Below are 27,890 nucleotides of genomic sequence, written 5' to 3'. Positions count from 1 at the left end.
ATTATTTCCTGCAGTATTGTTAGCAACAGACAACATCAAAACTCAGCTCCTGCCATCTAGTGCATTAAACGTACATTAAGAGCTAAATATCTGCCGACGGAAAATATTTATTTTCGCCAGTTTATGACTCATTTCATTGGGATTATGTAAAAAATTAATCATTTTAAAATAAAAGATAATTACCATATCGATGATTCTTAAAAGTTTATCTTCACTCATTTACAAAATTCTGGTTTTCTTCCCAAAATTACTTCATCTGTTCTAACCCAATCTTATACTTTAAATTGATACGAACATCAGGACATAAAATATAATATTTATGACGTATATAAACACGACATAAACAAGTACGTAAAATGAGAAGTCATTTTTATATGAGTCATTAAACAGCACTACTTTAAGATGATGTACTTTAACAAACATTCATAGCTCATGAGAACTACAACATAGTGTAGTCATCTTTCTGTGAAGTTCTATTACTCGGTATCTCACAATAAATATCATAATTAAGTTTCCTCGTCAGAATACCAATAACTATATTATTATTACTATATTACCTCACTGGTACGTTCAAATTGACGCATAACACTTTTAGGATACAGAGACTCTCTTGATACATAGTTGCAACTCATGAAAGGTCCAACTAATAACATGGCAGTTATTTGTTTTCCAGGACACATAAGAAATGGTGAGAAAGATAATTCAATCATATTTGCGTATTTAATCTTGTGATTATTGAAATGACATAATAAGCCAGCTCGGGCATCGGCAAGTAATAACGCATATGTATATATATGCGCGCTACCTGGTTGTAATGTTGTTGTTTTTTTAAATAGCAAGTTATCACTTCTGCCCGATAGCCCTAAGTGACTATTCTTAGATAATTTTGACGGTAACATATAGCCTAAGAACGACGTTAACATATTAGGGCTACTACAGTATTCTTTCGATCAGTTGATAGTTTTTTTATTGGTTTTTATTTTTAGAATGTCACAATCTATTGGGGAGAAATAATGTAGGCCTAATGTCTATACACGTTTTACTTTTCTTTTTATACCAATAGGTGTTAAGAATGTTGACTACAGATACGCAGTTTGGGAGCATTTGTAAAAACACGTAAAACATTTATATTTATGAGCCGCTTGATGAACGTCGATAAACTGTTAAAAACTCAAGTATTGGTGAGTTTACGCTCAATTAAAAACAATATATTTATGAGCCGCTTGATGAACGTCGATAAATTGTTAAAAACTCAAGTATTGGTGAGTTTACGCTCAATTAAAAAAAATATTTATGAGCTGCAGATGAACGTCGATAAATTGTTAAAACTCAGCTACTTTGAAAAAATAAATGGGGTGTATTTTTTTTTAAATGGCGTGACTCGTAAGAGTAGTTTAAAGTCATTAAATATGGAGTATAGTGTACAATTTAGCCTAATAGTTATGCTTAAAGATGGTGTCGCGCATATAAAAGTCACATAAGTACAAGGACCTGTAATTTAAAAGAAATACTTATTTTCCTTATCTAGAATGTGCTAAAGTGGTCATATCGCATGAAAAATGTGTGAAATATCCACATTATTTCGGGCCAAGGCACAGAAACCAAAAATCACACCAACCAGACGGTGTGCGTACTATACACATGTTACTAGTTGCCGACGCTCCATTTAGCGTGTTATTTTACTTCAATAATCATGAGATGAAATATGCAAATATGCCTGGCTTACGTTTATCGGTGGAGTTCATCTCTGAGTACTTCTAAGAAATAGCAGATAGAGGGACTCTATCCCCTACTTCCAATGACCACTATTGTAATATTGATTAAAAATTTATCTTATTCTTTACACTGTAATATAGTGTATTTTTTTACTTATGTATCACACGTAAGTCACCCCAATAGTACAGTGGTATGTCTGCAGACTAAGACCCCTAGAAACTGGGCTTCGATAACCGTGGTGGGCAGATCACAGACAGCTCATAAATGTTGCTTTGTGCGTAATTCAAAATAAACAAACCAATCGACAATAAGGTTGTGAGAGAGTATTCATAAACGTTTTATTATTTTTTTATGAAATTATACAATACGAGTTTATTATATATAAAACCTGAAAAGTAATATGTTATCAAGATGCCTACTGTTATTTTATAAAGAGACCTAGCACCTCGTAGGGTGCGCTTCTCATCCAGATGAAGATATAAAGTGTTATATCTCAAACCAAACCATTTTAACATTTTCTTCTATAAAGGATATGAGATATAATACATATTGTCTTTAAAAACAAATACAAAGAGGATATGAACTCAATTTTGCGCATACTGTTAATCCAGAATAAATAAATTATTTATTCGCTTGACTTTGAGACACGTGTTGACAATATTCAAATATTGGTTAGATTAAAAACAAATTAACACTCCTACGAAAAGACGTTTCTAGTCCTGATTTCTCCAAGCCCGTTCCCCTGGCTGTGGTTTCGCTAGATAGTAGATAGGGACAGTGGGAATCTCGTTAATCCATTCATTAATGGATTTAAATGGCAATTTCATTTAAATACAAAATTATTAGCCTAATATTAATAACCTTTCAAGTTGCTCTGGGGCCTATTAGGCCCCACTTTTCGTAGCAGTGTTAAGCACAGATAACACTTGATATACATTTTTGTTAAACACGTTCACTGTTGTTCTTTCATTACATCTCATGATCGTATAGTTTGGAACATTAAATTAATTCATTCTTAACGAAAAGTAAAATCAAAAGTAAGATTTAAGTCCTGTTTCATCACATAAAGTTCGTTTATATCAACTAATATCTCTCTAATCCAGTCGGTAATGAAACTGATTTGGTTCTAAGCTACAGTAGGTCATGTTAAGTGGTATAAATAATACCATTCATATTTTATTACTACATATGGTTATTTTGGATAAATATTTTAAAACGTTACGCATCGTTCAGTGTCTTATGGATGTTAATTTTCAATTTAAAATGTTCCCTTTGTAATTTAATAACTGTCTCTACAATTTAAAATAGTTTGGTTTCGTGTCTAGACAACTGTCTAAAAACTAGGTATATTTATTGTTCTCTCCGAAATCTGTTCTGAACTTCCCTTCGTTGTTGTTAAATAATATATTTTCATTTACTTTCTACATATGTGTCTGGAGAGTTTAATATTTAAATTATTATATATTAAAAAGATAAGATAATGTTATGACTTATTTTTCAAATTACCATATTATGTGATTATAATATAATGAATAATATTATAATTCTAAGATACAATACAACTTTTTATTAATTAAGATTTACACCCTGATGGCCAAAATCTTAAGGCCAATGAACATAAAGAAAAAAAATATGCATTTTGCGTTGTTAGACTCAACCACTTATTTGAATAAATAAAAAAGGGGAAATAAAAAAACAACGTTTTTTAGCATTTAATAGGAAAAATATGAACACAATGAAATTAGCCTGAATACATGTTAACACATGTTTATTCATGTTTTTGTTGTAAGACATTTTCACTCAAATTCGTCCTTAATACGGCCCAGCATGGCGAGGTGAGTTGAGGCGTTCGACTCGTAATCTGAAGATCGCGGATTCGAATCCCCGTCACAACAAACACGCTCGCTCTTTTAGCCGTGGGGGCATTATAATGTGACAGTCAATCCCACTATTCCTTTGTAAAAGAGAAGCCCAAAAGTTGGCAATGGGTGGTGATGACTAGCTGTCTTCCCTCTACTCTTACACTGCTAAACTTGGAACGGCTAGCGCAGATAGCCCTCCTGTCGCTTTGCGCGAAATTTAAAACAATTTTTGTTCTTCACAAATATTGTTCTTTCTTCAAAGTATGAACAAAGTTGTTTTTCCGACTTGTTAAACTAGTTGAACTATTTTTAAATTTTGGTTCAAATAACGAAACAATAGCATTACGACTTTGTTTGTTCCTTTATAATACATCATGAATAAAGCTGTGAGAATATACTTAACACTATAAAATAAAAATCTGAGGAAGTAATATATATATAGTTATATATATAGTAAAATTAAATAATTTGTATGTAAATGAAGTTTAATGAATAAACACAATCATGAAGAAGGACTGCGTTAAAAACAACAAATCACTAAATCATTTTTCATGTAAAAATCAAAACTTATAAAAATAAACAATGTACACAAACATTAATCCAACACTTGGCACAAAATCTTGAACAAATACCAACTTCTTCCATATCCACTGCTGGTTTATAGTTACAAATAAAACAAAATAATGGACACAGAAACCAAGTGAAGTATTCTGTGGAGTTATTTTGCTGGGAGCAATGGAGGATAGCTAACACGTGCTTAGTAAGCCATGATAGACTTGTTATGCCTTGATTTTCATGTGGTATATGTCACGTCTTTGTCTGGATATCAATAGATATCTGATTTAAGAACTCACGATCATTTTATTAGTTTCTTATATGACATTTTCCCCAATATATACTAACTGTTTCCAGCTTCAGGGTAGTAAAGGAAGGAGTTAGTACACTTCTAACTCTCTTCCAGTGAGTTCCACGCAGGAAAGATATGACTAGGTTAATATCAGTTTTCTTAGTGGTTCTAATTCGAAAAGACCCGAAAAAAAACAGTGATAAAAGTCGATGTAACAACAGAAAGAACGTTCTATATGAGCCACAGATTCTATGCAATTATTTTCTTAAATCTCACTATGTTGTAAATAGAACAATTTATTACATTTTGGTAAAATATTTTACACGAAAGAAGTAAGTTATATTTCATAATAACACTCGTGTTGTCTTAAACATGATTTGTCAAAACTTCACATGTAATTTTATTTATTAAATTAACGTAAGTTTTGGGGTAAAATACGAAATGTGTGTGAACGTATTCAAACATAGTATAACATTAAGTACTTGTATATTTTAACAAACCTTTAACGAAAGACAAAGATAAAAAACAATTCTTACTGGTCGATCTACGAAATCCGTGAAGTCCTTAATCTGAATTTGTTTTAATAGGTCGAGATCTATCACGACCAAAACTGGTCTCATTCCAAGGAAGTAGCTGAAATACAGAAATAAACACATGAATTGTAGCTTGTTTTTTATACAGATAACACCTTTGTTTCAGGTCTAGTTGTTTGAAATTAAAATAAGGAAGTTATATTGTCTCACACTGACTTTCATTCACATATATTAGGACTAATATAACTACATTGATGAAAATTTGTGGTTATTTCTCGGTGGGCCTAGCAGATAGGCCGATGTGGCTATACTCTAAGAAACCATCCACACACACAAGTTGTCATGATTATTCTTTAACAATAATCACTTAGGGCCATGGAATAAAGTGACTACTTTCCAATTTACAAAAACCATACCAACGAGTTAACGCGCATACATACGTTATGACTTACCAAAGCCCAGAATAGCTTATTATGCCCCTTGAATAATTATAAAATGAAATACGACGATATGACTGGCTCATCTTTCCCCCCATTGCTTATTTGTCCCAAAATATAAAGAAGTAGGTGTAATGTTCATAGTTGGGCCTTGCACTAGTTGCAGCTGTGTTTTAACACTCCTACGAAAAGTGGGGCATAAGGCCCCAGAGCAACTTGAAAGGTTATTAATATTAGGCTAATAATTTTGTATTTAAATGAAATTGCCATTTAAATCCATTAATAAATGGATTAACGAGATTCCCACTGTCCCTATCTACTATCTAGCGAAACCACAGCCAGGTGAACGGGCTTGGAGAAATCAGGACTAGAAACGTCTTTTCGTAGGAGTGTTAAGCGAGTCTCTGGATCCTAAAAATGTTATGCGCATGACGCCACATATATAACACCGTCAACAGGAATAAAAAACACCGCCATTTTGGTTGTACCGGAGGGAATTATATATAGTTATTGGAATTTTGGATCACATATTTAAATAACAGTTAGTTGCCAACATGTAGAGTTACAAGGTACATAGTCGAACAACACAGACAAGGTTTGGAAGTCATTGTCATACCACAGGCTACGTAGTTACTATTTTATATCTATTTGATATTACTTTTTATATAGAAATCACCTTGTCATAATTACATTGGATAGATCTTTATAACATCCTTAGCTTTAAATATTTGGAACATCGAGTAGTCTGAAAACAATGACACAGGCCTTTATTGGAAGGACCCAGCGAGCGAAAATGTGGCTTGTCATGACGGAGAGTCGTAAAATACAAGGCTTATTTATGAAAAATACTTGGAAAAGGGTTACGAAGAAAGTGGTCTTACAAGACAGGATAATTTAATATGGAATACAATACAAGTTAGTATATTACACATTTACTAGTTACAGATCATAAATTTTAGGTCTAGTCACTAAAATCAATTTCGACTCATCTACGGGGGTTTGTAGGCCTACTTTGAAAAGGAATCTAGCGCGACTATCGTTATTGACAGGATGGAAGAAGGATCAAAGTGTCAATAATAACTTTTCTGCATGTTTGTTTATATCTTTACTTGTACATATTGTCCAATTTGTTAGTAAATTCGTGAAAACTGAACGGAGAACTAGCTGAGTTGGTTGGAGAAACCATGTATTCACGAATAATATTTACATGTAATACTGCAGGAATTATTGCCGTGTTTAATTTGGTCACGAGACTCCATTGTTCCTCCAGGGAGAAAAGCAGATTAATAAATATTTTGTTAAACCGTTAAAAAAGAATACCATAGGAACTTAAGATTTTTCGAATTTTTGTTTAAAGTTAAAAACATTAAATTTAATTATTTCTGAATGTTGAAAAGTTTAATAGAAATAATAATATGTACTTAATTCTGTTGGTCCATAAAAATCCAACAACAAAGGGTGTTAATAGAAAATATAGATTAGAGTGAATAGAGCTAGTCAATAGAAAATATAGATTAGAGTAAAAGCAGCTAGTCAATAGAAAATATAGATTAGAGTAAAAGCAGCTAATCAATAGAAAATATAGATTAGAGTGAATAGAGCTAGTCAACAGCAAATATTGGTGAGTGAATGCATCTAGTTAATACAAAATACATGTCTGATCAACTGTTGGGATCTGATCGTATCTCTTATAGTCCGAGTGTATTTTTCATTTTATTGCGACATGGATCCACAATCCTAAACACTATGTACTAGCCCACCTGTCTCTCTGATATTTTGTGAACTGGATTTTGCTTAAAGAGTTAAATAAGGACAGTTTAAACATGTAATGTACACAGACGATGTGCAAAGGTCACTGTATTAGTATATATAACACAACAGTAGGAACAATGCTGGTACAATGATAGCAAGTTGTTAGATTACTATTCATACCACATTATGTAGAATACTTCTTGAACGATAATGGTACTCAAACAAAATATGGTAATCTTACGTATTCTTATAGAATCTCACTTACTTCAAGTGTAACAATTTGAATAATAAGCACTCTACACGTATATTCAATCCGTTTGACAGAGGTAATAAATTCTACACAAAAAATTAAACTACCACTTGCATTGTCTTTATCTAGACAATTATTCTGTCGGTTATCACACTACATAACGCATACTAATTCTATATGGGAAAAGTGGAATTTCATCAAATGATTCGTGTGAAATCTTTAGTTCTATCTTTAGTTTAAAATCACATTGTTGGTGTTTTAAAGCAAAGGATCTAAGGATCTACATGAAGTAACTCACGAACGTTCCATTTTTTATATATACAATTATTACTTCACGTTAGTAAGGGGTTCAAAAGATGAACCATATTCCAGTATTTTGGTAACTAATTTTAACATACACAGAAAGCACACTTTGGGATCTAGACACCAACATTAATATTTCTATAAGAAATAAAACACACAGTTTATTTTATTGATTTATGCTATATTCTGTTAACTCTATTTCATAAGTATTATCGGGACATATTTTGTGTTCAACTGTAATTATTGCATGTTTATTTAGATGAAAGAACAAAGTGTTATGGATAATCAAACGAGATGATTTTTATATTCTAAAAAAATGTGAGATATAATTGATATATTGTTGAAAACACAAATATATCAAGGATATTAATTTAATTCTTCCATACATTGTAAACCTAGAAACAATAAATCATTTATTCACTATGGAGGTACACTTGTGACAATGTTGAAATATTGGTTACATTTAAAACAAATAAAATACAATTATGGTGTGATGTACACTTTTGTTAAATACATTCAGTCTTATTCTGTCATTACGTCTTATGATCTTATAGTTTGGAATATCAAATTAATTCACCAATACTGGAAAATAAAATCAAAAAGTAAAAAATACAAGCATGTGAAACTGATTTATCTCTGGTATGAATTACAACATTCATATTCTAGTGGTATAAATGGTTCTTTTGGACAAATACAATTTTATCAAACGTTGAGATAAATTTTATATTGTATTGGATATTTACTTTATGGAACGTGTTCTCAATATATATGAACTGTATATTATTGAGATAACAATACTACAAGTAATATCCTTCAAATATTTGTTTAATTACCACATTTCTTGTTCTATTATTCCTGAATATGTAATTATAATATAATGGTTGATACCCCCATCTTAAGAGATAACTAAAATATAAAAAACGCAAGACCTTGATGTGAAGACTACCATCCCTGATATATGTTTATGTTTGATCTGTCTAAAGAATTGGAACATCTTAAATAAGTGATTCAACAAGAACGTTCATATCTGGTGTAAAATGATACGTATATACAACACGTGATCTATACTGGACGAGTAGAGTCAGTGTTTTTCTGACACGATTTATTCTTTTTTGTGGTTCTTGATCGCTCACCATTATAAAAGGTTTTCATCATGTTACAGTATCATATAGCATTTCTACCCTTACATTTGAAGGTCACCGTAAAGATTCTCGTCTTTCGTTCTGAATGAATTCGTCTCATTTCACATGTCAGTTTTAATATAAATGTATCTCGTCTCTCTCATCAGTTTTTAAATAACGGTAAGTTTTAACTTGTTATTATTACAGTATGGTATTTTGATCAGATATAAAAACTAGAACGTAAACACTACTTTCAAAATTTGAATTTTTTATCTTATCCTACACACATAATTGTTCTGAAAACAGTATATATATATAAACAGAGCATTATTAGACAATTATTAATGACCATTTGGTTTCTAATTAATGAAGATGTATATGTAATGTTGTTTTGATCCTGACTATTTAGTGGAGATTCTAAACATAGATATCGGTCTGTATTTTCTGTGATTGTAATATTCAAAGACGTAGAGATGTTTGTACAGAGTAAATTCAAACATCTCTATTTACTGAATATGTAATTATAATATAATGGTTGATACCACCACCTTAAGTGAATAAACTAATATATAAAATCACAAGACCTTGATAAGAAGGATAACTTCCCTGATATATTTTTATATTTGACCTATCTGAAGAATTGGTACTTCTTGTATAAGGTTTAACTGACGTAATAACATTATTCACACACAGATAGAACGTTAAGGAAAAACTCAATATGAGGTGTAACTACTTTTTGTATTGTCACACATAAAACATCCTCAATATTAAACGACAACACTGTATGAGGTGGGATTGTTGTGCATATGCCAGACATCAACACAACACTAAACCGCACGTCTGAATTAGGTGTAACTATTTTGTACATTGCCAGACACTAAACATCCTCAACACCAAACGATAATTATGTGTGGTGGTTAAGTGTGTTTCGTATTGCCATATCCCAAACACTCTGAAGGTTGAAAACAACACTGTACGAGGTGAGAGTTTTCTGTGTATTTTGATGATCTAAACATTCTAAACCTTAAACGACAGCTCTGAATGAGGTTTAACTGACGTAATAACATTATTCAAATAACATAATTAATTTAGCATAACTTATTTCAATCTTCAATACAAATCCTATTGTAGTTTTAGCTATATATTTGTTCTTATCTCTCAGAAGTAAATAATTTACCTTTTCAACTTTAACAGTTTGTAAGATGATAAACCTATACTTCTTATTATGAGTGTAAATAGTATTAATTTTGTGTATTTTTGGTGCTGCACAAAACCTTGTGACAAAGAAATTATTTTATATTTATAATTTATTCTTCAAAATAACTCGAGCTAAATACTTTTAACGGCCCGGCATGTCCAAGCGTGTTAAGGCGTCCGACTCGTAACCTGAAGGTCGCGGGTTCGCCTGTGCGTAGCGCCAAACATGCTCGCCCTTTCATCTGTGGGGGCGTTATATTGTGACGGTTAATCCCACTATTCGTTGGTAAAAAAAAAGCCCAAGAATTGGCGGTGGGTGGTGATGACTAGCTGCCTTCCTTCTAGCCTTACACTGCAAAATTAGGGACGGCTAGCACAGATAGCCCTCGAGTAGCTTATCACTTGTTTTCGTATTTTATTGATTTGTTTAATAAGAACTTTTCAGATTTACTAAGCTTTTAATGATATAAATAAAATAAATTATTGTCGTTCTAAAGAAGTTAATGAACGTCTATAGATAAAAATATTAACTGTTGACGTAATAAAATTTGGCTGATTCTTTCTTACCAATCATATTAACGTCACTACTTCAATGTTTGAACAGTTTATTTTCTGTCTTAAAAATCGACACATTTCTGACAACGATGGTGTCCACTTTATATTTATGAATATTCCAGAAATATGTAAACACGATTCTAAATATAAAGAACATTATGTGAGCACACACTTTGAAGATAATAAAATACTTACACGCAAGCTCAAGTTATCGGTCTTTCATAACCATGAACACTTTGGTAACCACAAATAAATTATTATATATGGAAGGCCTGTCTTAACATCCATAATAAGGAGGTCAAGTTGTTCCTGTCACCAGTTCTGACTAAATGTGAAGAAAACTTGTGTAGAGATACATATATAGAAGTCATACTTCGCTATATAAAGTTTTAAGAGTTTCAGTTTTCTTATTTCAGACATCATAACTGTTGTTAGTTCTTACAATGTTCTGGACGGTAACCATCACACTTTTCTTCGTACTCTTCACAACCTGGCTACTGTAAGTAGATATTTGTATATTTAAAACAGTAATTAAAGACATTTGAACAACAAATATGTCAAAAACTAGTAATTTGTAAGTGGAATTATCTTCAAAGTAAATTGTGCAGAATATTTTGATTTGTATTTTGATTGTTTGAAATTAGGTTTAATATGTATTATAGAAATAGTTGAATATTGAATATTAGAAGACACAGCGTATTTGAAGAAATAAATGAGATACACACTTCGACAAAAATATACCTGAAATTGCACCATCATTTCAAAATTAAATCTTAAACATTTTTATTCTAATGATGAAATATACAATTGCGTTCTAGGTTATGTAACGTTATTTTGGTATTCTAAGAGGTCATTTTTAGGTATTTCTTTGGACAAATTTTACAAAAATTCCATTTGCTGGATTGATAGTTGATGTACCAGTTCTGATGGCGAGTTTCTGTAAAAGAATAGAATAATGTGATAAAGACTCTAATTTAAATTTGTCGTTTATAACCTAGATCGAGAATAATTAATAATTTATAATTCTATTGTAATTCAGATAATTTACAAAATAAGATTGGAGAGTGAATTATATGCAATCAGTTTGAAATTACAAGAGATTTGTTGTAATCTAGTCGGAGTAAGTTATGTTAATTTGATTAAACCTGTATTCTCGATTAATATTATCAAAAAACAATAATTTTCTATGTCAAAATTGAAGCCATAAATATTTGTACTTAGGAACTGAATATCACTTAGATCATCTAGATCATCTTGGAATTTATCTCTAAGAAACATTATTTAAAACAAGTAGTTACTTATTTGAATAATTACAAGTTTTAAGAGGAGAATTATATTTCTTTAAACGTAAATCTTAATACGTGGGAAACAGAAAATAACCAAGAAATCATAGGACATACTACACATATATATAAATTACACACTAATAAAGACCTGTCTCTGTGTTACTTTAACTACAAATCGCAGTACTACAATATCAGACAAGATTATACAAAAGAATGTAATAATTCTAAAAATTCTTAAACCACGGTAGTTATTATATACGTAGGTCGCACAGAAATTTACAAAAATCTCTAATTTAATATTTGGAACAAGAACCACCATGGAAACAGACTTATTGTTGAAAAAACATCAAACCTTCTTTCACAACAGTTGAGATCATCCGAAAACCGACAACAAAGAACACGAGTCTTTTAACGATTCTTAAATAAAATCAAGATTTCACATTTGTTCATATTATTGTAATTATTATTCTCATCGTCTACAGTAAAGTTGGCTGTATATTTTTCGTGAAACAGCTATACTGCATGAAGACCTGGGAATGTTCTTGATCTATTTAAACGTTGTATTTTTTAATGAAAGTTGAGTTACGTCTTTACAAATACATAATAGATAACATGTTGTTAAATGCAGATCCTTTCATACTTGGCTCTGTTTAAAACATTCAACACAGCATGGAAATGAGAAAGTATAGAACATGTAAATAACAGTAATATAAAATTAAAACACCTACATCTTTTTCAAAGTATCATATATTGAATAAATACGTGATAAAACACCTATTTTATTTTGGTTACCGTTTCAGTTTTCTCACAAGGCGTCAAGTAGTACTCGTGAACTATTCTCGCTAAGGCCATCTTGGCTTGCAATTGAGCAAAGCTCTTCCCAATACAGTTTCTAGGCCCATGTCCAAATGGTTGCCAAGCAAGTATATTGTAGTTGTGGTTGTCAGGAGAAAATCTGAAAAATGGTTATTGTTAAACCTTGAGTAATGTATTGATAAAGTTACTAAAACAAGAAAACTGTACAAATATATTCGTATAAGGTATTCACATTCACATAGTGTAAATTCACACATAAACACATATAAAAGTGTTCGTTAATTTTTTAAAAGATAAATAGTTTCTTTCCTTAATCGAATAATTCAATCGATTACATTGAGTACAATATTTCAAAGCAGACGAAATACTGAATTCACTTTCTAACACAAATCTATAAATATGGCGTTTAATTGACCGGTCACAACGATGAAACCGTTTTAGAAGGTAATCACATCCAATTTCCTCTTCAAGGAAAGTTACTTATAAAATCAAATAAAAAAACATTTAAACTAAAAAAATTCATGTACAACTTAAAGATTTCTTATTACGTGAAATATGGAAGAAGAAACAGAATAAAAGTAATCCTAGTCAATCATATACCTGAAAAGTACCCTAGTGTAACCATGATTTTATTCCTTTGGTTTGTTTTAATGTCGTCCGACAATGAAGTGGTTAATACAGAGTTCGTATTTACAGTTGAACATTCTCTTTCACAAGTAAAGAGCTAAATAGGTACTGCTGTTCAGATAATCTCACCCTATTAGTTAGATTGTCACAGTTATAACGCTCCACAGTTGAGAGCTTGATTGCTTTAAATTATATTTCATCACTCAAACCTTGGACCTTCCAACAGTTACATCTACACACTAACGGTGATGTCACTCACAGTATCAAAATAGTTTTCATTAAGTTCAGTTTTTATACAACATTTTTTTGAAAGTTCGTCAGAATAAAATTTATCACCATGACGATAACAGCCACTAGGTCATAGAAGCTGGAAAACCAGAAACAACAATATTTTATTTTTCTATTTACCTTTCTGGATCAAATTTTTCAGGGTCTGGCCAGATACCTGGATTGTGGTGAAGGTTGTAAATGGGAACCTGTACTGCCATTCCCTTCGGAATATGAATGGATCCGTACGTTACATCTTTATTTGCCTCACGATTAGCAAACCTGTCATTATAGAATAACGAATTATTATAACATAACCCTAATTCTTAGACAAAATCTGAAACACACTGAAAGGCTAACGTTGTGATCGATATTATTTTCTCTATAATTAACTCAAGTTGATCAATTTTTGATGAAACAAGAATGATCCGAGTCAGTTGATAACAACAGCTATACGGACGCAATTTGTATTTTTTTGACGGGCAAGTATGATCAACGCTGATTAGCTGGTGTATGAACTCTACTGATTGACCTTTGAGTTTCTTGTGTATTGGATACAATCCGTTCATCTGAACTTGTCTGACCAATAAAGAGGAACTACAACAGGAAACACCATGTTCTTTGTAATTCATCGTAGTAAATCGTTTTAGACCCAACTGCTGTTGTTGTTTTTTCCATATCGCTGGTTTCAGACATTTTTCTATTTTATAGTCTCCATTGCATTAATATGGCCTACAACGGATCACGTGGTACTTTAGAACAAATATACCAACGGTTTATTGTTCACTAAATAATCATTTCCTCTTTTAAACCAATGTAAAGTTCTATAATACACTACTTCTCTCAAGATATTTATTACTTATTAACCTCTAAAAAAGTAAAATTCCTCAATCTGAACATGGACTCTCTTTTCCAAATATTAATCTTGTGATATCTCGCTCTTAGATCTTCAAAATACAGTGAAAAATGTCAGATACTTTTATCTTATAGATCTCACAGATACTCGCATAAAAGTTGGTAAGATCTCCGATTATCCTTATTTTATCTAAAGAAAGAATGTCAAAAGAGAGTAAGATATCCACATGAGATAACCTTTCACCTTCACAATAATTCGGGTAACCCTTATTTGAACCGCATCCTCAGTTGCTTGAGTAAGGAAGTGAAAAACTGTATTAAGTATTACCAGTAAGTCCTCGCTTATGACTTGTATATAGCACTTGTAGTTCTCGCTGATGACTTGTATATAGCACATCATCATACAATCCAACTATCTAGACTTCACCAACCTTTTCCAGGTAATTTAGTTTGCTAACCTTCAGTGTGCTGACACATTAACAAAAGCTTTACAAAATCAACATTATACTATTCCGATCGTCCAGATAAGTCATTAATAAGGCAGGGTTATTATATAGTATATTTAATTTAGCTTTATTTTATTATACATGTCACTATATATACCATATTTTTTTCAACTTTTCTGCAGAGTTGTCTTCTATACAGTTTATTACAACCTGAATATGGGTAATACAAACACTTACCTTAAAATTTTAAAACTATGCTGTTTAGATTAATTATAAGCATGTTTATTTTATAAACTTAAAACTTACGAATGAACGGAAAGAAACATATGTTATATGTCAACCTCACTACGTGTATAATATCTCGTAATCTGGTATCTACCTTTTATAGTTCAAAGTCTGTATGACAATATAATTATACTGATTAATTATTTATAAATAACACACAATAATTATATATTAATTTGCATATTTATATGTTACGGGATTAACTAAGGATCAATCCGTTTTAGAAGGTATTCACATCTAATTATCTTCTATTGTTCGTTTGAAGTTAAGCGAAAATCTACACAATGAGCTATTCGTCTTCTACCCTTCACATTTATCGATTTCTGACGTTTTATCGATGCAAACATTGTTTTGTATCGTTAGTGGGCGTACCATTACGACGTCAATGAATTACTTGTCTTAATTTATTTCAACTGCCTGTATCTAGCTTATAAATTTAACATTTTTACAAATAACCATGTCACTTTGTGTTGTCAAACTTTGGAGTTACTTCAAGTATCAAACCCAAAACCAGATCAAAATATCTAGTTCACTCTGAGATTAAATTAGAAACACTCAAAATAATATCAAATATTTCCGAAATACAAAGTTTTGTAATCAAAGGGTCGTGGCTTCGAATTCCCGTCGCACGAAACATGCTCACTCTTTCAGCGTGGTGGCATTATAATGTGATAATCAATCCCACTATTCGTTGGTGAAAGAGTTGCCCAAGAGTTGAGGATTGGTGTTGATGACTAGCTGTCTTTTCTTTAGTCTTACACTGCTAAATTAGCGACTTCTAGCGCAGTTAACTTTCTTGTAGATTTGCGCGAACTTTAAAAAACAAACAAACAGATACGAAGTTAACAATTACAAAACTATAAATCAAATATATGATAATAATTAAATACAATTTCAATTACTTCGTATGAGAATTGTTACTTTCGATAGCTTTTATGAAGTTAAGAAAGTTCATACATATAGAAAACGACGTTTGTGATTATTATAGGGTTTAAAATAATAATAAAGATATTCTTATTATATTTTTGTGTGTCCTTATGGTAAAACATTCCACTCGTACTTGTAGGCTACCAAAATATTTTTCTTTTGTTTTTAAATAAAAATATTGAAAACTCACAGGTAAACTGGTGGATAAACACGGAGACTTTCGCTAAAAAACCTGATCCAAGTAACGCAGTTTATGGACAGACACGTAGTCCAAGTTTTCTCCCTAAAATAATAAATATCTATATAAAACAAAACAAAGGTCAATTTGATCTTATCTGACATTTAAAATAATCTACATTTCATCTACCTTTCACATAAAAGGTTACTTAGTGTTCCAGGTCATTGTACCCAATGTTATGTTCTAAAGTGAACTGAGTTGTTGTAACTTTAATAGTAGCTAATACTACACTAAAAACGATAAAATAATCTATAATACGAGATAATGGTGGTCTATTTGAGAGCACTTCTGCAATAGGTGTTATATCGTTTTGTATCTTGACTTATTGAAGTACGTATTTTTCTGGCATCATAAATAATGCTTTACGTTAATAATCTCAACATTCTTTGTTTAAATTTACATTTTTGTGAAAAATATTTGCCGAACGATATTTAAACTGAGCTCTATTTACAACAGTTTAACCAAACAAACCGATATATCACTAATGAGCCATTGTGATGAATTATTGTGTATTTTACGTACTTCATTTTCAATGAGCTCGTCTACCTCTTGTCTTAATTTTTCTTGGATATCTGGATGCTGCACCAGTAGGTGTGTGGTGTACCCAAGAGCAGAACTAGTTGTTTCAAAGCTGAAAGCAAAATGTAATATCTTTGTTTCTTCTCAAGCAAAGTGGACTACCTTTACCAAGTTCACAACCAATATTGAAACTCGATTGAAAGCAATATAATTACTTTGAATTACTTCTGAGCCACAAAGGGTCAAATTTAATTACAAATGAATTACATTATAATGTGACATTGTTGTGACAATTTTGAAATTAAATTTATTTCCAATGTATTCACACTTAACTATTGAATTTAGAAATATCAATAATACCCGAAGTGTTATATTATTAGTTCTAGGTATTTCTAAGAGTTAAAATAATTTAATTAATGATGGAAAATATATAAGAAGAATAAATTTTCGATAATTAGTGACACGGGGTACATTAAACTAATCATAATTAATCTGCCATTACAGCCAGCAATGTGTTGTAACTAATGATAAAAAGCAGTGAAAAGAAACTGCAGTTACCCTGCTATTAAAGTCACTAAAGCATTGTACACCACTTCATCATCAGATAAGCCACTCTTGGAAACTGTGATGATACAAAATATATCATTACTATTTAATTCAAGTGATGTTGAAACTTCTTTTAAATTACGGTATCAGTGAATACAATTTTACTTATATCTACAAATCAGAGTATATATAACAGAATGTTAAGTTAGTTATTGTCTTAAGTTGAGTAAACGTTCATTTCTTTGATCATATCATTCAATAAAGAATTCCAGAGAGAAGGTATTAGGGTATCACGAACATTTTCGTTGTATTTGTATCTCTGATAACAATTCCCACCTTATTAGTTTCTAAAGTCTGAATCATAGCCACAGAGACTGAACAATATATTTTAATAGGTCATAATAAATGCTGGTTGATACCATTTGTACTTTCACCAGGGTTTGATGTGTGTCTTTCGTCTCCAGGAGTTAGTTGATTCCTGGTAACCTTCGTAACGTCAACATTTATGTTCTGAGAGTCGATCATTACCTGGAGAAGATCATTCCGTCGTTTCTATGTAACAACAATTCGAAAACTTAATGGTTACCTACCGTCAACAACATTTAAGTCGTATAGGAAACACACATGAGAAAACTGTAGGATTGTTATACTATGATCCATGTTAGTAGTCTAAAGTTTCCATTAACAGTTTATCTTTTATAAAAGAACATCACACTTTGTTAACAACTCATGATTTATGAAACTTTAGAAGTAGGTGGACAAAAATGTAGCATTCTAAGGGTTTAGTACGTTATATTGAAACGACTTTACATAATCATGTCAACAAGTTTGGGATTCTGTGGTGAATTCGAACTCGCCACTTCCGGAATACGAGTTCAATGTTTTAATCACTTTGTGTTAGCAGCACAGATTCGTTAGAAGGAATGCTGAACTTAGTGCTAATGTTTTGTTCGTATACATAAGGGTTAGCTAGTTGGTATTGAAGTATATATTTACACGTACCGTTGGATCAGCTGCTCGAGATTTCATAATTTCACGACAAACGTCCACAAGATCAAGTATTGGATCGGAACCTTTGTTCCGATATTTAAACTGAAGAGTTCTGATATTCCGGGTGAGAAACTGGAAAGCCGGAAATGACACTAAAACACAATCTTAACATTTTAAAATCCCACGACAAAAAACAACGTGTTTGTTATAAACGTTGTAATAAAATATTGTGTGCTAAGTTTATAACATTTCCTGTATAAAAACTAAATATAATAAAACCGTATATTTTTATTACCTATAAATCTGGTAATGTTTGCTTACTCCAAAAGTGAAAACATGTTACATTCAAAAATTCCATTGTAAATATTCATGAACATTGGGAAAGATAAATTAGTGACACACGTTTCTTACTTTGTTATAAGAAATCATTGTACGATATCTTGTATACACTAATTACTAATGATAGAAACTTACTTTATAATCATTTCATCACAAACTATATCCTGTTATTATCCACTTTCTATTCTATGCATTGTCTGGTAGTTTTATCATGAATCAAAACACAGTCATTCATAAAGATAAACATTATTAGGCAAATATTTTAAATTTAAACATTTTCGTACATAATTTCTTGGATCACAACAAACTCGTTAAATCTATAATACACAAGAAAATATTATAACTCTTACCATGAATGAGGAAAAGCAAGGATTGAATTGAAGAAGAGAAGAATACTTTGGCATGATTGAGTAACTCGTTTTCTGTTGGATTTATTTGAACATGCGCGTCAACACCTAAAGCACATTTAAAAATTACGTCCAGAGTCATGGCCTTGAATAGATCATATACATCAAGATAACTTTCTTTTCTTGAATATTTTTCGATATTTCTGAGTAAGTCATCAATTGTTTTATCCATAGTTTGTGACATCTGGTGAAGATAAAAGAATGTTTAGTTTCAATGACTAGAATTTTAAAACCTGCGTGGTATGACCGTGGGATGTAAATAAAAGCATGTTTTCTTTGCTTAGAATGGAGCACAAAGCTAAGCTTTTTAGTAGTTTGAATCTGCAGACATACCGCTGTGGAGAGTATGTGAAGATACAACTTGTAAAACAATAATTACATATCCTTTTGTCTCTGAGGGAAGAAGTATCAAAAGATACTTATAAAAGATTCTTGTTATAAAAGATATAATTTCTTTAAAGTAAAAAACATGGTGTTCCAGTATTACGTTAATAATATTAGTTTTGTATAAGGATGGTTTTAAATTTCGTTTTATGGCCCAGCTTGGTCAGGTGGATTAAAACGTTCGACTCGTAATCTGAGGGTCGCGGGATTGAATCCCAGTCGCACCTATCATGTTCGACCTTTTAGCTGTGGGGGCGCTCAATCACACAGTTCGTTGGTGTTGTAACCCAAGTGTTGGCGTTCGGTTGTGATGACCAGCTGCCTTACCTCTAGTCTTACACTGCGATATTAGGAACAACTAGGGGCAGAAAGGTCTCGTATAGCTTTGCGCGAAATAATAAACAATTTTTGTTCTTCACAAATATTGATCTTTCTTCAAAGTATGAATAAAGTTGTTTTTCCGACTTGTTAAACTAGTTGAACTATTTTTAAATTTTGGTTCAAGTAAACCAACAAGGGTATTTATAATACATCACGAATTTAAGCTTTGAGAAAATTCTCAACACTATGAAATAAAAATCTGAGGTAGTTATATATATATATAGTGAAATTAAATAATTTATATCTGAATAAAGATAAATGAATAAACAAAATCATCAAGAAGGACTCCGTTCAAAACATCAAATCACAACCTCTGATTAATTATATTTGCATAAAACATCTTGTATGGAAAGAGAAAGCCGTTTTTTACATAGATAATTTATTATACAAGTGAGTTTTCTCGTCATCACGGATCACTCTGATTAATTATATCATCACCGTAAAATATACAGAACATAAAACAAAATTTATGTTCATGTATTTCTCTATGGAGAAATCAAAATTTAAGTCAGAAATGTATACAATCATTAATCTGATTAGGTTTAGGATCAATAGAAGATAGCTAACACCTGCTTAGTAAGCCATGACAAACTTATTAAGACTTGATTTTCATGTGGTATTTCTCACGTCCTTGTCTGGATATCAATATAAGTTTGATTTAAGAACTCATGATCTACATATTATTAGATTCTTATATGGAACACATTTATCCCAATCAATACTTACTGTTTTCAGCTTCAGTGTAGTAAAGGAAGGACTAAGTACATTTCTAACTCTCCTCCAGTGAGATCCACGCAGGAAAGATACGATTAGGTTTATAGCATCTCCAGGTTTTCTTGGTGGTTCTAATTCGAAAAGATCCTAAAAATCACAGTGATAAATGTTGGTGTAATAGTAACATATTGAAGAAAATCACAATACTGATTTATGTCACTACTGGATACATTGTTCGTTGTTAATACATACCACGTACAACCAGTATTATATTTATTAAATTAATATTAGTTTTGGGTTAAAATACGAAATGTGTGTGAACGTATTCAAACATAGTATAACATTAAGTACTTGTACATTTTAACAAACCTTTAACGAAAGACAAAGATAAAAAACCAATTCTTACTGGTCGATCTACGAAATCCTTGAAGTCCTTAATCTGAATTTGTTTTAATAGGTCGAGATCTATCACGATCAAAACTGGTCTCATTCCAAGGAAGTAGCTGAAATACAGAAATAAACACATGAATTGTAGCTTGTTTTTTATACAGATAATAACCTTTGTTTCAGGTCTAGTTGTTTGAAATTAAAATAAGGAAGTTATATTGTCTCACATTGCCTTTCATTCACATATATATTAGAACTAATATAACTACATTGATAAAACATGTGGTTATTTCTTTAACGAGTAATTTCCTTTATCTATTTGTTATTATCAAATATGTACAATTGTAACTGATTTTATCGTAAAAAACACCAGAAATAAAAACAATATAAACGATAATTATTTTTTACTGTCTTTTTACTTCAAACTGAATTTAAGACACATTTTTTATTTGAATTTTAATATTCAGTGTTAGCTAATTTCTTAATAAATTTTTAAGTATAACTTTAAGTGACTTTACTGATCCGATAAATAATCAAAATTATGTTTTTTATATGAAAGTATATGTAATATACATCTCTTCAAGATCAGTGTAGTCGTACGACCTGACAGTAAATAATAAAAATCCCTCTGGTAAGACACTAAGTTGAAATATTTTAATGCAAATGGTACATAGTTAAATTATTTATTGTTTAAAACTATTATAATTAGATAAACTCAATAGAATGTTGCAATTTTATTTCAGTAATTAGAGTTGCTTTACCAACCAATCAAATACACATGTATACATACCTTAGCTAACATCGATTCTAAGATTAGTACTTTACAGAGTGTAGTTTTTTACCTGATCATGTCAGGTTAACCAACTGAAACGTACTGTAAAAAAATACGCTCTTGTTTACCACACTATGAAACAAAATGTTTACTTTTTCTTGTTCCAGGGCAGAAAGTGTTGTTTCCCAATTGCTTAGGCCTAAAGTAAATTGAAAAGACCTATTTTTCTCTTTAAACTTTGCTTTCGTGACCTGGAAGCTTATAACGAAAACATGGTGGGAGACTATATGTGGGGGCTGATGTGTGAAAGTGATTTACAATACAATCGAAAATCTCGAAAAACTACTGACTTCTAAACATTTGTGAATAACTTTAGTGTAAATATATGTCAATTTTGATTAATATGTGGTTCTATTCAGACCTTACGTAAATAAAAATGTGCAAATTTGCCCATTTTTACATATAAAATAGGTTGATATCTAAATTTCATCGGGGCGGGCAGGGCCAAGCGTGTTAAGGCGTGCGACTCGTAACCTGGGGGTTGCGGGTTCGCATTCCCGTCACACCAAACATGATCGCCTTTTCAGCCGTTGGGCCGTTATAATGTGACGATCAATTCCACTATTCGTTGGTAAAAGAGTAGCCCAAGAGTTAGCGGTCGGTGGTGATGACTAGCTGCCTTCCCTCTAGTCGTACATTGCTAAATTAGGGATGGCTAGCACAGTTAGTCCTCGTGTGGCTTTGCGCGAAATTCGAAACACAAACAAACTGTATATTACAAAAAACTAGTATACCAAGACAGGTTGCTTTGTAAAGGACAGTTTTATATTCTTGAATACGGTAGCTGTCTTCCCTCTAGACTTACACTGCTAAATTAGGGACGGCCAGCACAGATAGCCCTCGAGTAGCTTTGTGCGAAATTCAAAAACAAAACAAACAATTTCTAAATTTCATTATTAAGGTCAAAAAAGCAAAGTTTGTAGGAAATAATAAGCAATTAAAAAATAACACACACTATCCAGAAACAAAATTTGTGTTACATAGTGTAATAGTTAAGAATATTAGCTAGTTAAACCAAAAATTTAATTAACTTATCCCAATGAGAATAATCTACTTTGTTTGAAAATAGAATTTTTGTACCTTCTAGAAGGATAACTATATTCAAACTATATTTCACAGGAAATCAACCAACAAATGTGTTAATATAACAAACCTGAAGGGCTGGTATTTGTGTGGAGTTTTACTGAATGTTCAATTGTTCCCCGGTTAGCTTAGCTGAGTGTTTATTTAATAACACTTTATATCTACATTAGACTAGAGAAACTGTTAACTACAGGCATCTACTGTTAATTACTGTAGTTAATTAAGTTAATTTAATGTTAATAAACAAAACCAGTGTGGCTGGATATGTCCAACTGAATGTTATTTAACACAATGCATACAAATTGTTCGTTTACCTTGTATTAATTTATAAAACTCAGAGAAACTATTAAATTTATTCAGCGCTGAGAAGGTAGAAAACTGAGAATATTCTAGTTTAAGAAACTTATTAGTAATATAGAAAACGGTATTAATAATAAATATAAAAACCAACTTAACCTAAATAACTCTATACATCGTTGGAAAGTGTGATTAGAGAGAGAATTATATGTTAAGAGTAGTTAACGTAATTATAACGGATAAACATTACTGACCTGGGTAGTTTTATTTACTGTTGAGAAGATAGAATTTTTTGGATATGTTTACCATATTCGATATTAACTACAAGACTACACGTAGGAACAAGCAACTGCATTGTTCTTTATGATTTAAGAATTAACTAGTTTAATGACAACAAGTGCATTAACCATACAAACTTATATGTTACAAGTATATAAAATTATGTATCACTTACATAAAAAGCATTCCATATTGATCTATCCAATCTTGAATACAAGAAAGAGGTCCCTATATTTATAGACAGAAGATATTCATTTTTCACATGACAGCAGTTCATTCGCCTGTATAATAAGTACTAGATTTATCTGTTTTTCATGTTTCACATACGTTAGAGGTTTAAACCGTAACTTTCTTGCAAATAAATAAAAATCACTTATTTACAATGTAGTTATTACTATTACAGAAATAAAATTTATGCTTAAAATTCAGTATCATATATTAGTGCGCTAAACATCTAAACCAAAATCATTATACACTTATCTAAAGACGTAGATAAGTACAAGACTGTAATGTTTTTAACGTTAGAAAATTAAAGTATCTGTTAACACATCTGAATTGTATTTTAAATAAAGAACAACAAATCGTACCTTCCAGTATAGTTCCCACATGTTACCAAACAACAAATTAGGTTTAGGTCCTGGAATTCCAAGCTTTAAAAATCTGTTGAAATGTTTCCTTCTTCTTCTAATGTTTAGAAAATAAATAAAATCATGTGTTACGATTCAACATATACTACTTCTGATTAGTGCTAAGTTAGGATAAAAATAGATTTGTAACACACAGAAAACAAAACCATAATTATATATGGATGTTGAAGTTAACAACTATCACCCAAAATATATCTATAGAAATTAAAAACACTCATGGATAAAGTCCTTTATACGGTTGTATACAATGTGATAAGTTGTGCTTTTACAACAATACTTTTAATTGAATACATGCTTTTGTAATATGAATATGACATCAATACAGTAAATTATGTATTACAGCTCTTCACTCAGTGCACGTGCAACTTCAACGATTGTCATTAGTGAATCTTAATTATCATGTGATCAACTGTATTGTGTTGTTTTACTTTGAAAACTATTGTGACAGTACACAGACATTGATAGAAACATTGGTGTGTCTTTCTTACTAGTTTTCTCTGTAGCAATTCTAGAAGCTATGTTCCGTATATACCACCAGGATTTTACGCTACTTTAATTTTTGTTATATACAACACATAGCAATTAATCTAAAATTATTCATGAGAAGTTGTTTTGGTTTTCTATAATACATATTAAACCTAATTTCAAACAATCAAAATACAAATCAAAATATTCTGCACAATTTACTTTGAAGATAATTCCACTTACAAATTACTAGTTTTTGACATATTTGTTTTTAAATGTCTTTAATTACTGTTTTAAATATACAAATATCTACTTACAGTAGCCAGGTTGTGAAGAGTACGAAGAAAAGTGTGATGGTTACCGTCCAGAACATTGTAACAACTAACAACGAAGTTATCATGTCTGAAATAATAAAAGTGAAACTCTTAAAACTTTATATAGCGAAGTATAACTTCTCTATATGTATCTCTACACAAGGTTTCTTCACATTTAGTCAGCACTGGTGACAGGAACAACTTGACCTCCTTATTATGGATGTTAAGACAGGCCTTCCATATATAATAATTTATCTTTAAAACTGACCAATGAAAATCATTTTAAGAAGAGTTAACAACAAAAGTTGCACGCAAACCTCACAGGACCGGATACAAAATATATTATATACTGTTTATTCAGTGTTTTTTAAAGATCTAATAATTTAGAAGTAGCTTTCACTAAATAATGTGCAGTCACTTGATTTGAAGGTTATTTTTTAGTTTCACATTTCCAGTGAGAGTTGGGTTACTTTAACCCTGGAAAATAAAGATTAATCCTTCTAAATCACTGACGTTCCTGGGTATCGTTTTTTCTGTTAAATTCAGTTCAAGAACACACGTGTTCTTCTAACATCATAAATGGTTAAGCATTGTCAGGCATAAGAGTTATTTATGGTTACCAAAGTGTTCATGGTTATGAAAGACCGATAACTTGAGCTTGCGTGTAAATATATTGATATCTTCAAAGTGTGTGCCCACATAATGTTCTTTATGTTTAGAATCGTGTAAACATATTTCTGGAATACTCATAAATATAAAGTGGACACCATCGTTGTCAGAAATGTGTCGATTTTTAAGACAGAAAATAAAATGTTCAAATATTGAAGTAGTGACGTTAATATGATTTGTAAGAAAGTAGAATAATCAGCCAAATTTTATTACGTCAACAGTTAATATTTTTATCTATAGACGTTCATTAACTTTTTTAGATCGACAGTAATTTATTTTATTTACATCATTAAAAGCTTAGTAAATCTGACAAGTTCTTATTAAACAAGTCAATAAAATACGAAAACAAATATGAAAATTGTTTAGCTCGAGTTATTTTGAAGAATAAATTATAAATAGAAAACTATTTCTTTGTCGCAGGGTTTTATTCAGCACCAAAAATAGACAAAATTAATACTATTTAGACTCATAATAAGAAGTATAGGTTTATTATCTTACAAACTGATAAAGTTAAAAAGGTAAATTATTTACTTCTGAGAGATAAGAACAAATATATAGCTAAAACTACAATAGGATTTGTATTGAAGATTGAAATAAGTTAGCCTAAATTAATTGTGTTATGTGAATAATGTCATTACGTCAGTTAAACCTCATTCAGAGCTGTCGTTTAAGGTTTAGAATGTTTAGATCATCAAAATACACAGAAAACTCTCACCTCGTACAGTGTTGTTTTTCAATCTTCAGAGTGTTTGGGATATGGCAATACGAAACACACTTAACCACCACACATAGCTATCGTTTGGTGTTGAGGATGTTTAGTGTCTGGCAATGTACAAAATAGTTACACCTAATTCAGACGTGCGGTTCAGTGTTGTGTTGATGTCTGACATATGCACAACAATCCCACCTCATACAGAGTTATCGTTTAATATTGAGGATGTTTTATGTGTGACAATACAAAAAGTAGTTACACCTCATATTGAGTTTTACCTTAACGTTCTATCTGTGTGTGAATAATGTTATTACGTCAGTTAAACCTTATACAAGAAGTACCAATTCTTCAGATAGGTCAAATATAAAAATATATCAGGGAAGTTATCCTTCTTATCAAGGTCTTGTGATTTTATATATTAGTTTATTCACTTAAGGTGGTGATATCAACCATTATATTATAATTATATATTCAGTAAATAGAGATGTTTGAATTTACTCTGTACAAACACCTCTACGTCTTTGAATATTACAATCACATAAAATACAGACCGATATCTATGTTTAGAATCTCCACTAAATAGTCAGGATCAAAACAACATTACATATACATATTGATTAATTTGAAACCAAATGGTCATTAATAATTGTCTAATAATGCTCTGTTTATATATATATACAGTTTTTCAGAACAATTATGTGTGTAGGATAAGATAAAAAATTCAAATTTTGAAAGTAGTGTTTACCGTTCTTGTTTTTATATCTGATCAAAATACCATACTGTAATAATAACAAGTTAAAACTTACCGTTATTTAAAAACTGATGAGAGAGACGAGATACATTTATATTAAAACTGACATGTGAAATGAGACGAATTCACTCAGAACGAAAGACGAGAATCGTTACGGTGACCTTCAAATGAAACGGTAGAAATGCTATATGATACTGTAACATGATGAAAACCTTTTATAATGGTGAGTGATCAAGAACCACAAAAAAGAATAAATCATATCAGAAAGACACTGACTCTACTCGTCCAGTATAGATCACGTGTTGTATATACGTATCATTTTACACCAGATGTGAACGTTCTTGTTGAATCACTTTTTTAAGAAGTACCATTTCTTTAAACAGGTCAAACATAAACATATCAGGGATTTCAACTTCTCATCAAGGTCTTGCGTTTTTTATATTTTAGTTATCTCTTAAGATGGTGGTATCAACCATTATATTATAATTACATATTCAGGAATAATAGAACAAGAAATATGGTAATTTAACAAATATTTATAGGATCTTAATTTTACTATTGTTTTCTGAATAATAAACTCCTTACACATATATTAAGCGTACGTTACTTAAAGTAAATATCGAATACAATATAAAATTTATCTCAACGTTTGATAAAATATTATTTGTCCAAAAGAACCATTACTACCACTAGATTGTGAATGTTGTAATTCATACCAGAGTTGAATCAGTTTCACATGCTTGTATTTTTTACTTTTTGATTTTATTTTCCAGTATTGGTGAATTAATTTGATATTCCAAACTATAAGATCATAAGACGTAATGACAGAATAAGACTGAATGTATTTAACAAAA

General features: G+C 30.9%; 2 protein-coding genes across 3 annotated transcripts in view; both read right to left on the bottom strand.

Moving 5' to 3' along the window:
- The window catches only part of LOC143234866 (cytochrome P450 3A24-like), a 42,980-nt gene extending 17,665 nt beyond the window's left edge, over positions 1 to 25,315 (bottom strand). Inside the window, exons 1-4 of one of the 2 annotated variants that reach the window (XM_076472586.1) lie at positions 24,908 to 25,315; positions 24,066 to 24,162; positions 23,654 to 23,706; positions 4,962 to 5,058 (exon numbers count right to left, since the gene is read on the bottom strand). In XM_076472586.1, coding sequence (XP_076328701.1) covers positions 4,962 to 5,058; positions 23,654 to 23,706; positions 24,066 to 24,162; positions 24,908 to 24,990 — 330 coding nt within the window. In that variant the 5' untranslated portion in view covers positions 24,991 to 25,315. Of the gene's footprint in view, positions 1 to 4,961; positions 5,059 to 10,768; positions 10,973 to 23,653; positions 23,707 to 24,065; positions 24,163 to 24,907 lie in introns of those variants that run through there. The other variant, XM_076472645.1, reaches the window with a different exon arrangement.
- Positions 11,254 to 17,425, bottom strand: LOC143235004 (cytochrome P450 3A8-like). Its single transcript, XM_076472746.1, has 6 exons — positions 17,398 to 17,425; positions 16,843 to 16,951; positions 16,273 to 16,365; positions 13,711 to 13,851; positions 12,652 to 12,814; positions 11,254 to 11,510 (listed from the first exon to the last, which is right to left on the bottom strand). Exons 2-6 carry the CDS (start codon positions 16,845 to 16,847, stop codon positions 11,430 to 11,432), a joined length of 483 nt encoding a protein of 160 aa, XP_076328861.1. The 5' UTR covers positions 16,848 to 16,951; positions 17,398 to 17,425; the 3' UTR covers positions 11,254 to 11,429.
- Positions 25,316 to 27,890: the final 2,575 nt, after the last annotated feature.

The sequence above is a fragment of the Tachypleus tridentatus genome, chromosome 1, assembly GCF_004210375.1.
Source record: "Tachypleus tridentatus isolate NWPU-2018 chromosome 1, ASM421037v1, whole genome shotgun sequence".
NCBI classification, from domain to species: domain Eukaryota; kingdom Metazoa; phylum Arthropoda; class Merostomata; order Xiphosura; family Limulidae; genus Tachypleus; species Tachypleus tridentatus.
The sequence above is the reverse complement of the archived record's forward strand: the minus strand, read 5'-3'. Positions and strand labels throughout refer to the sequence as shown.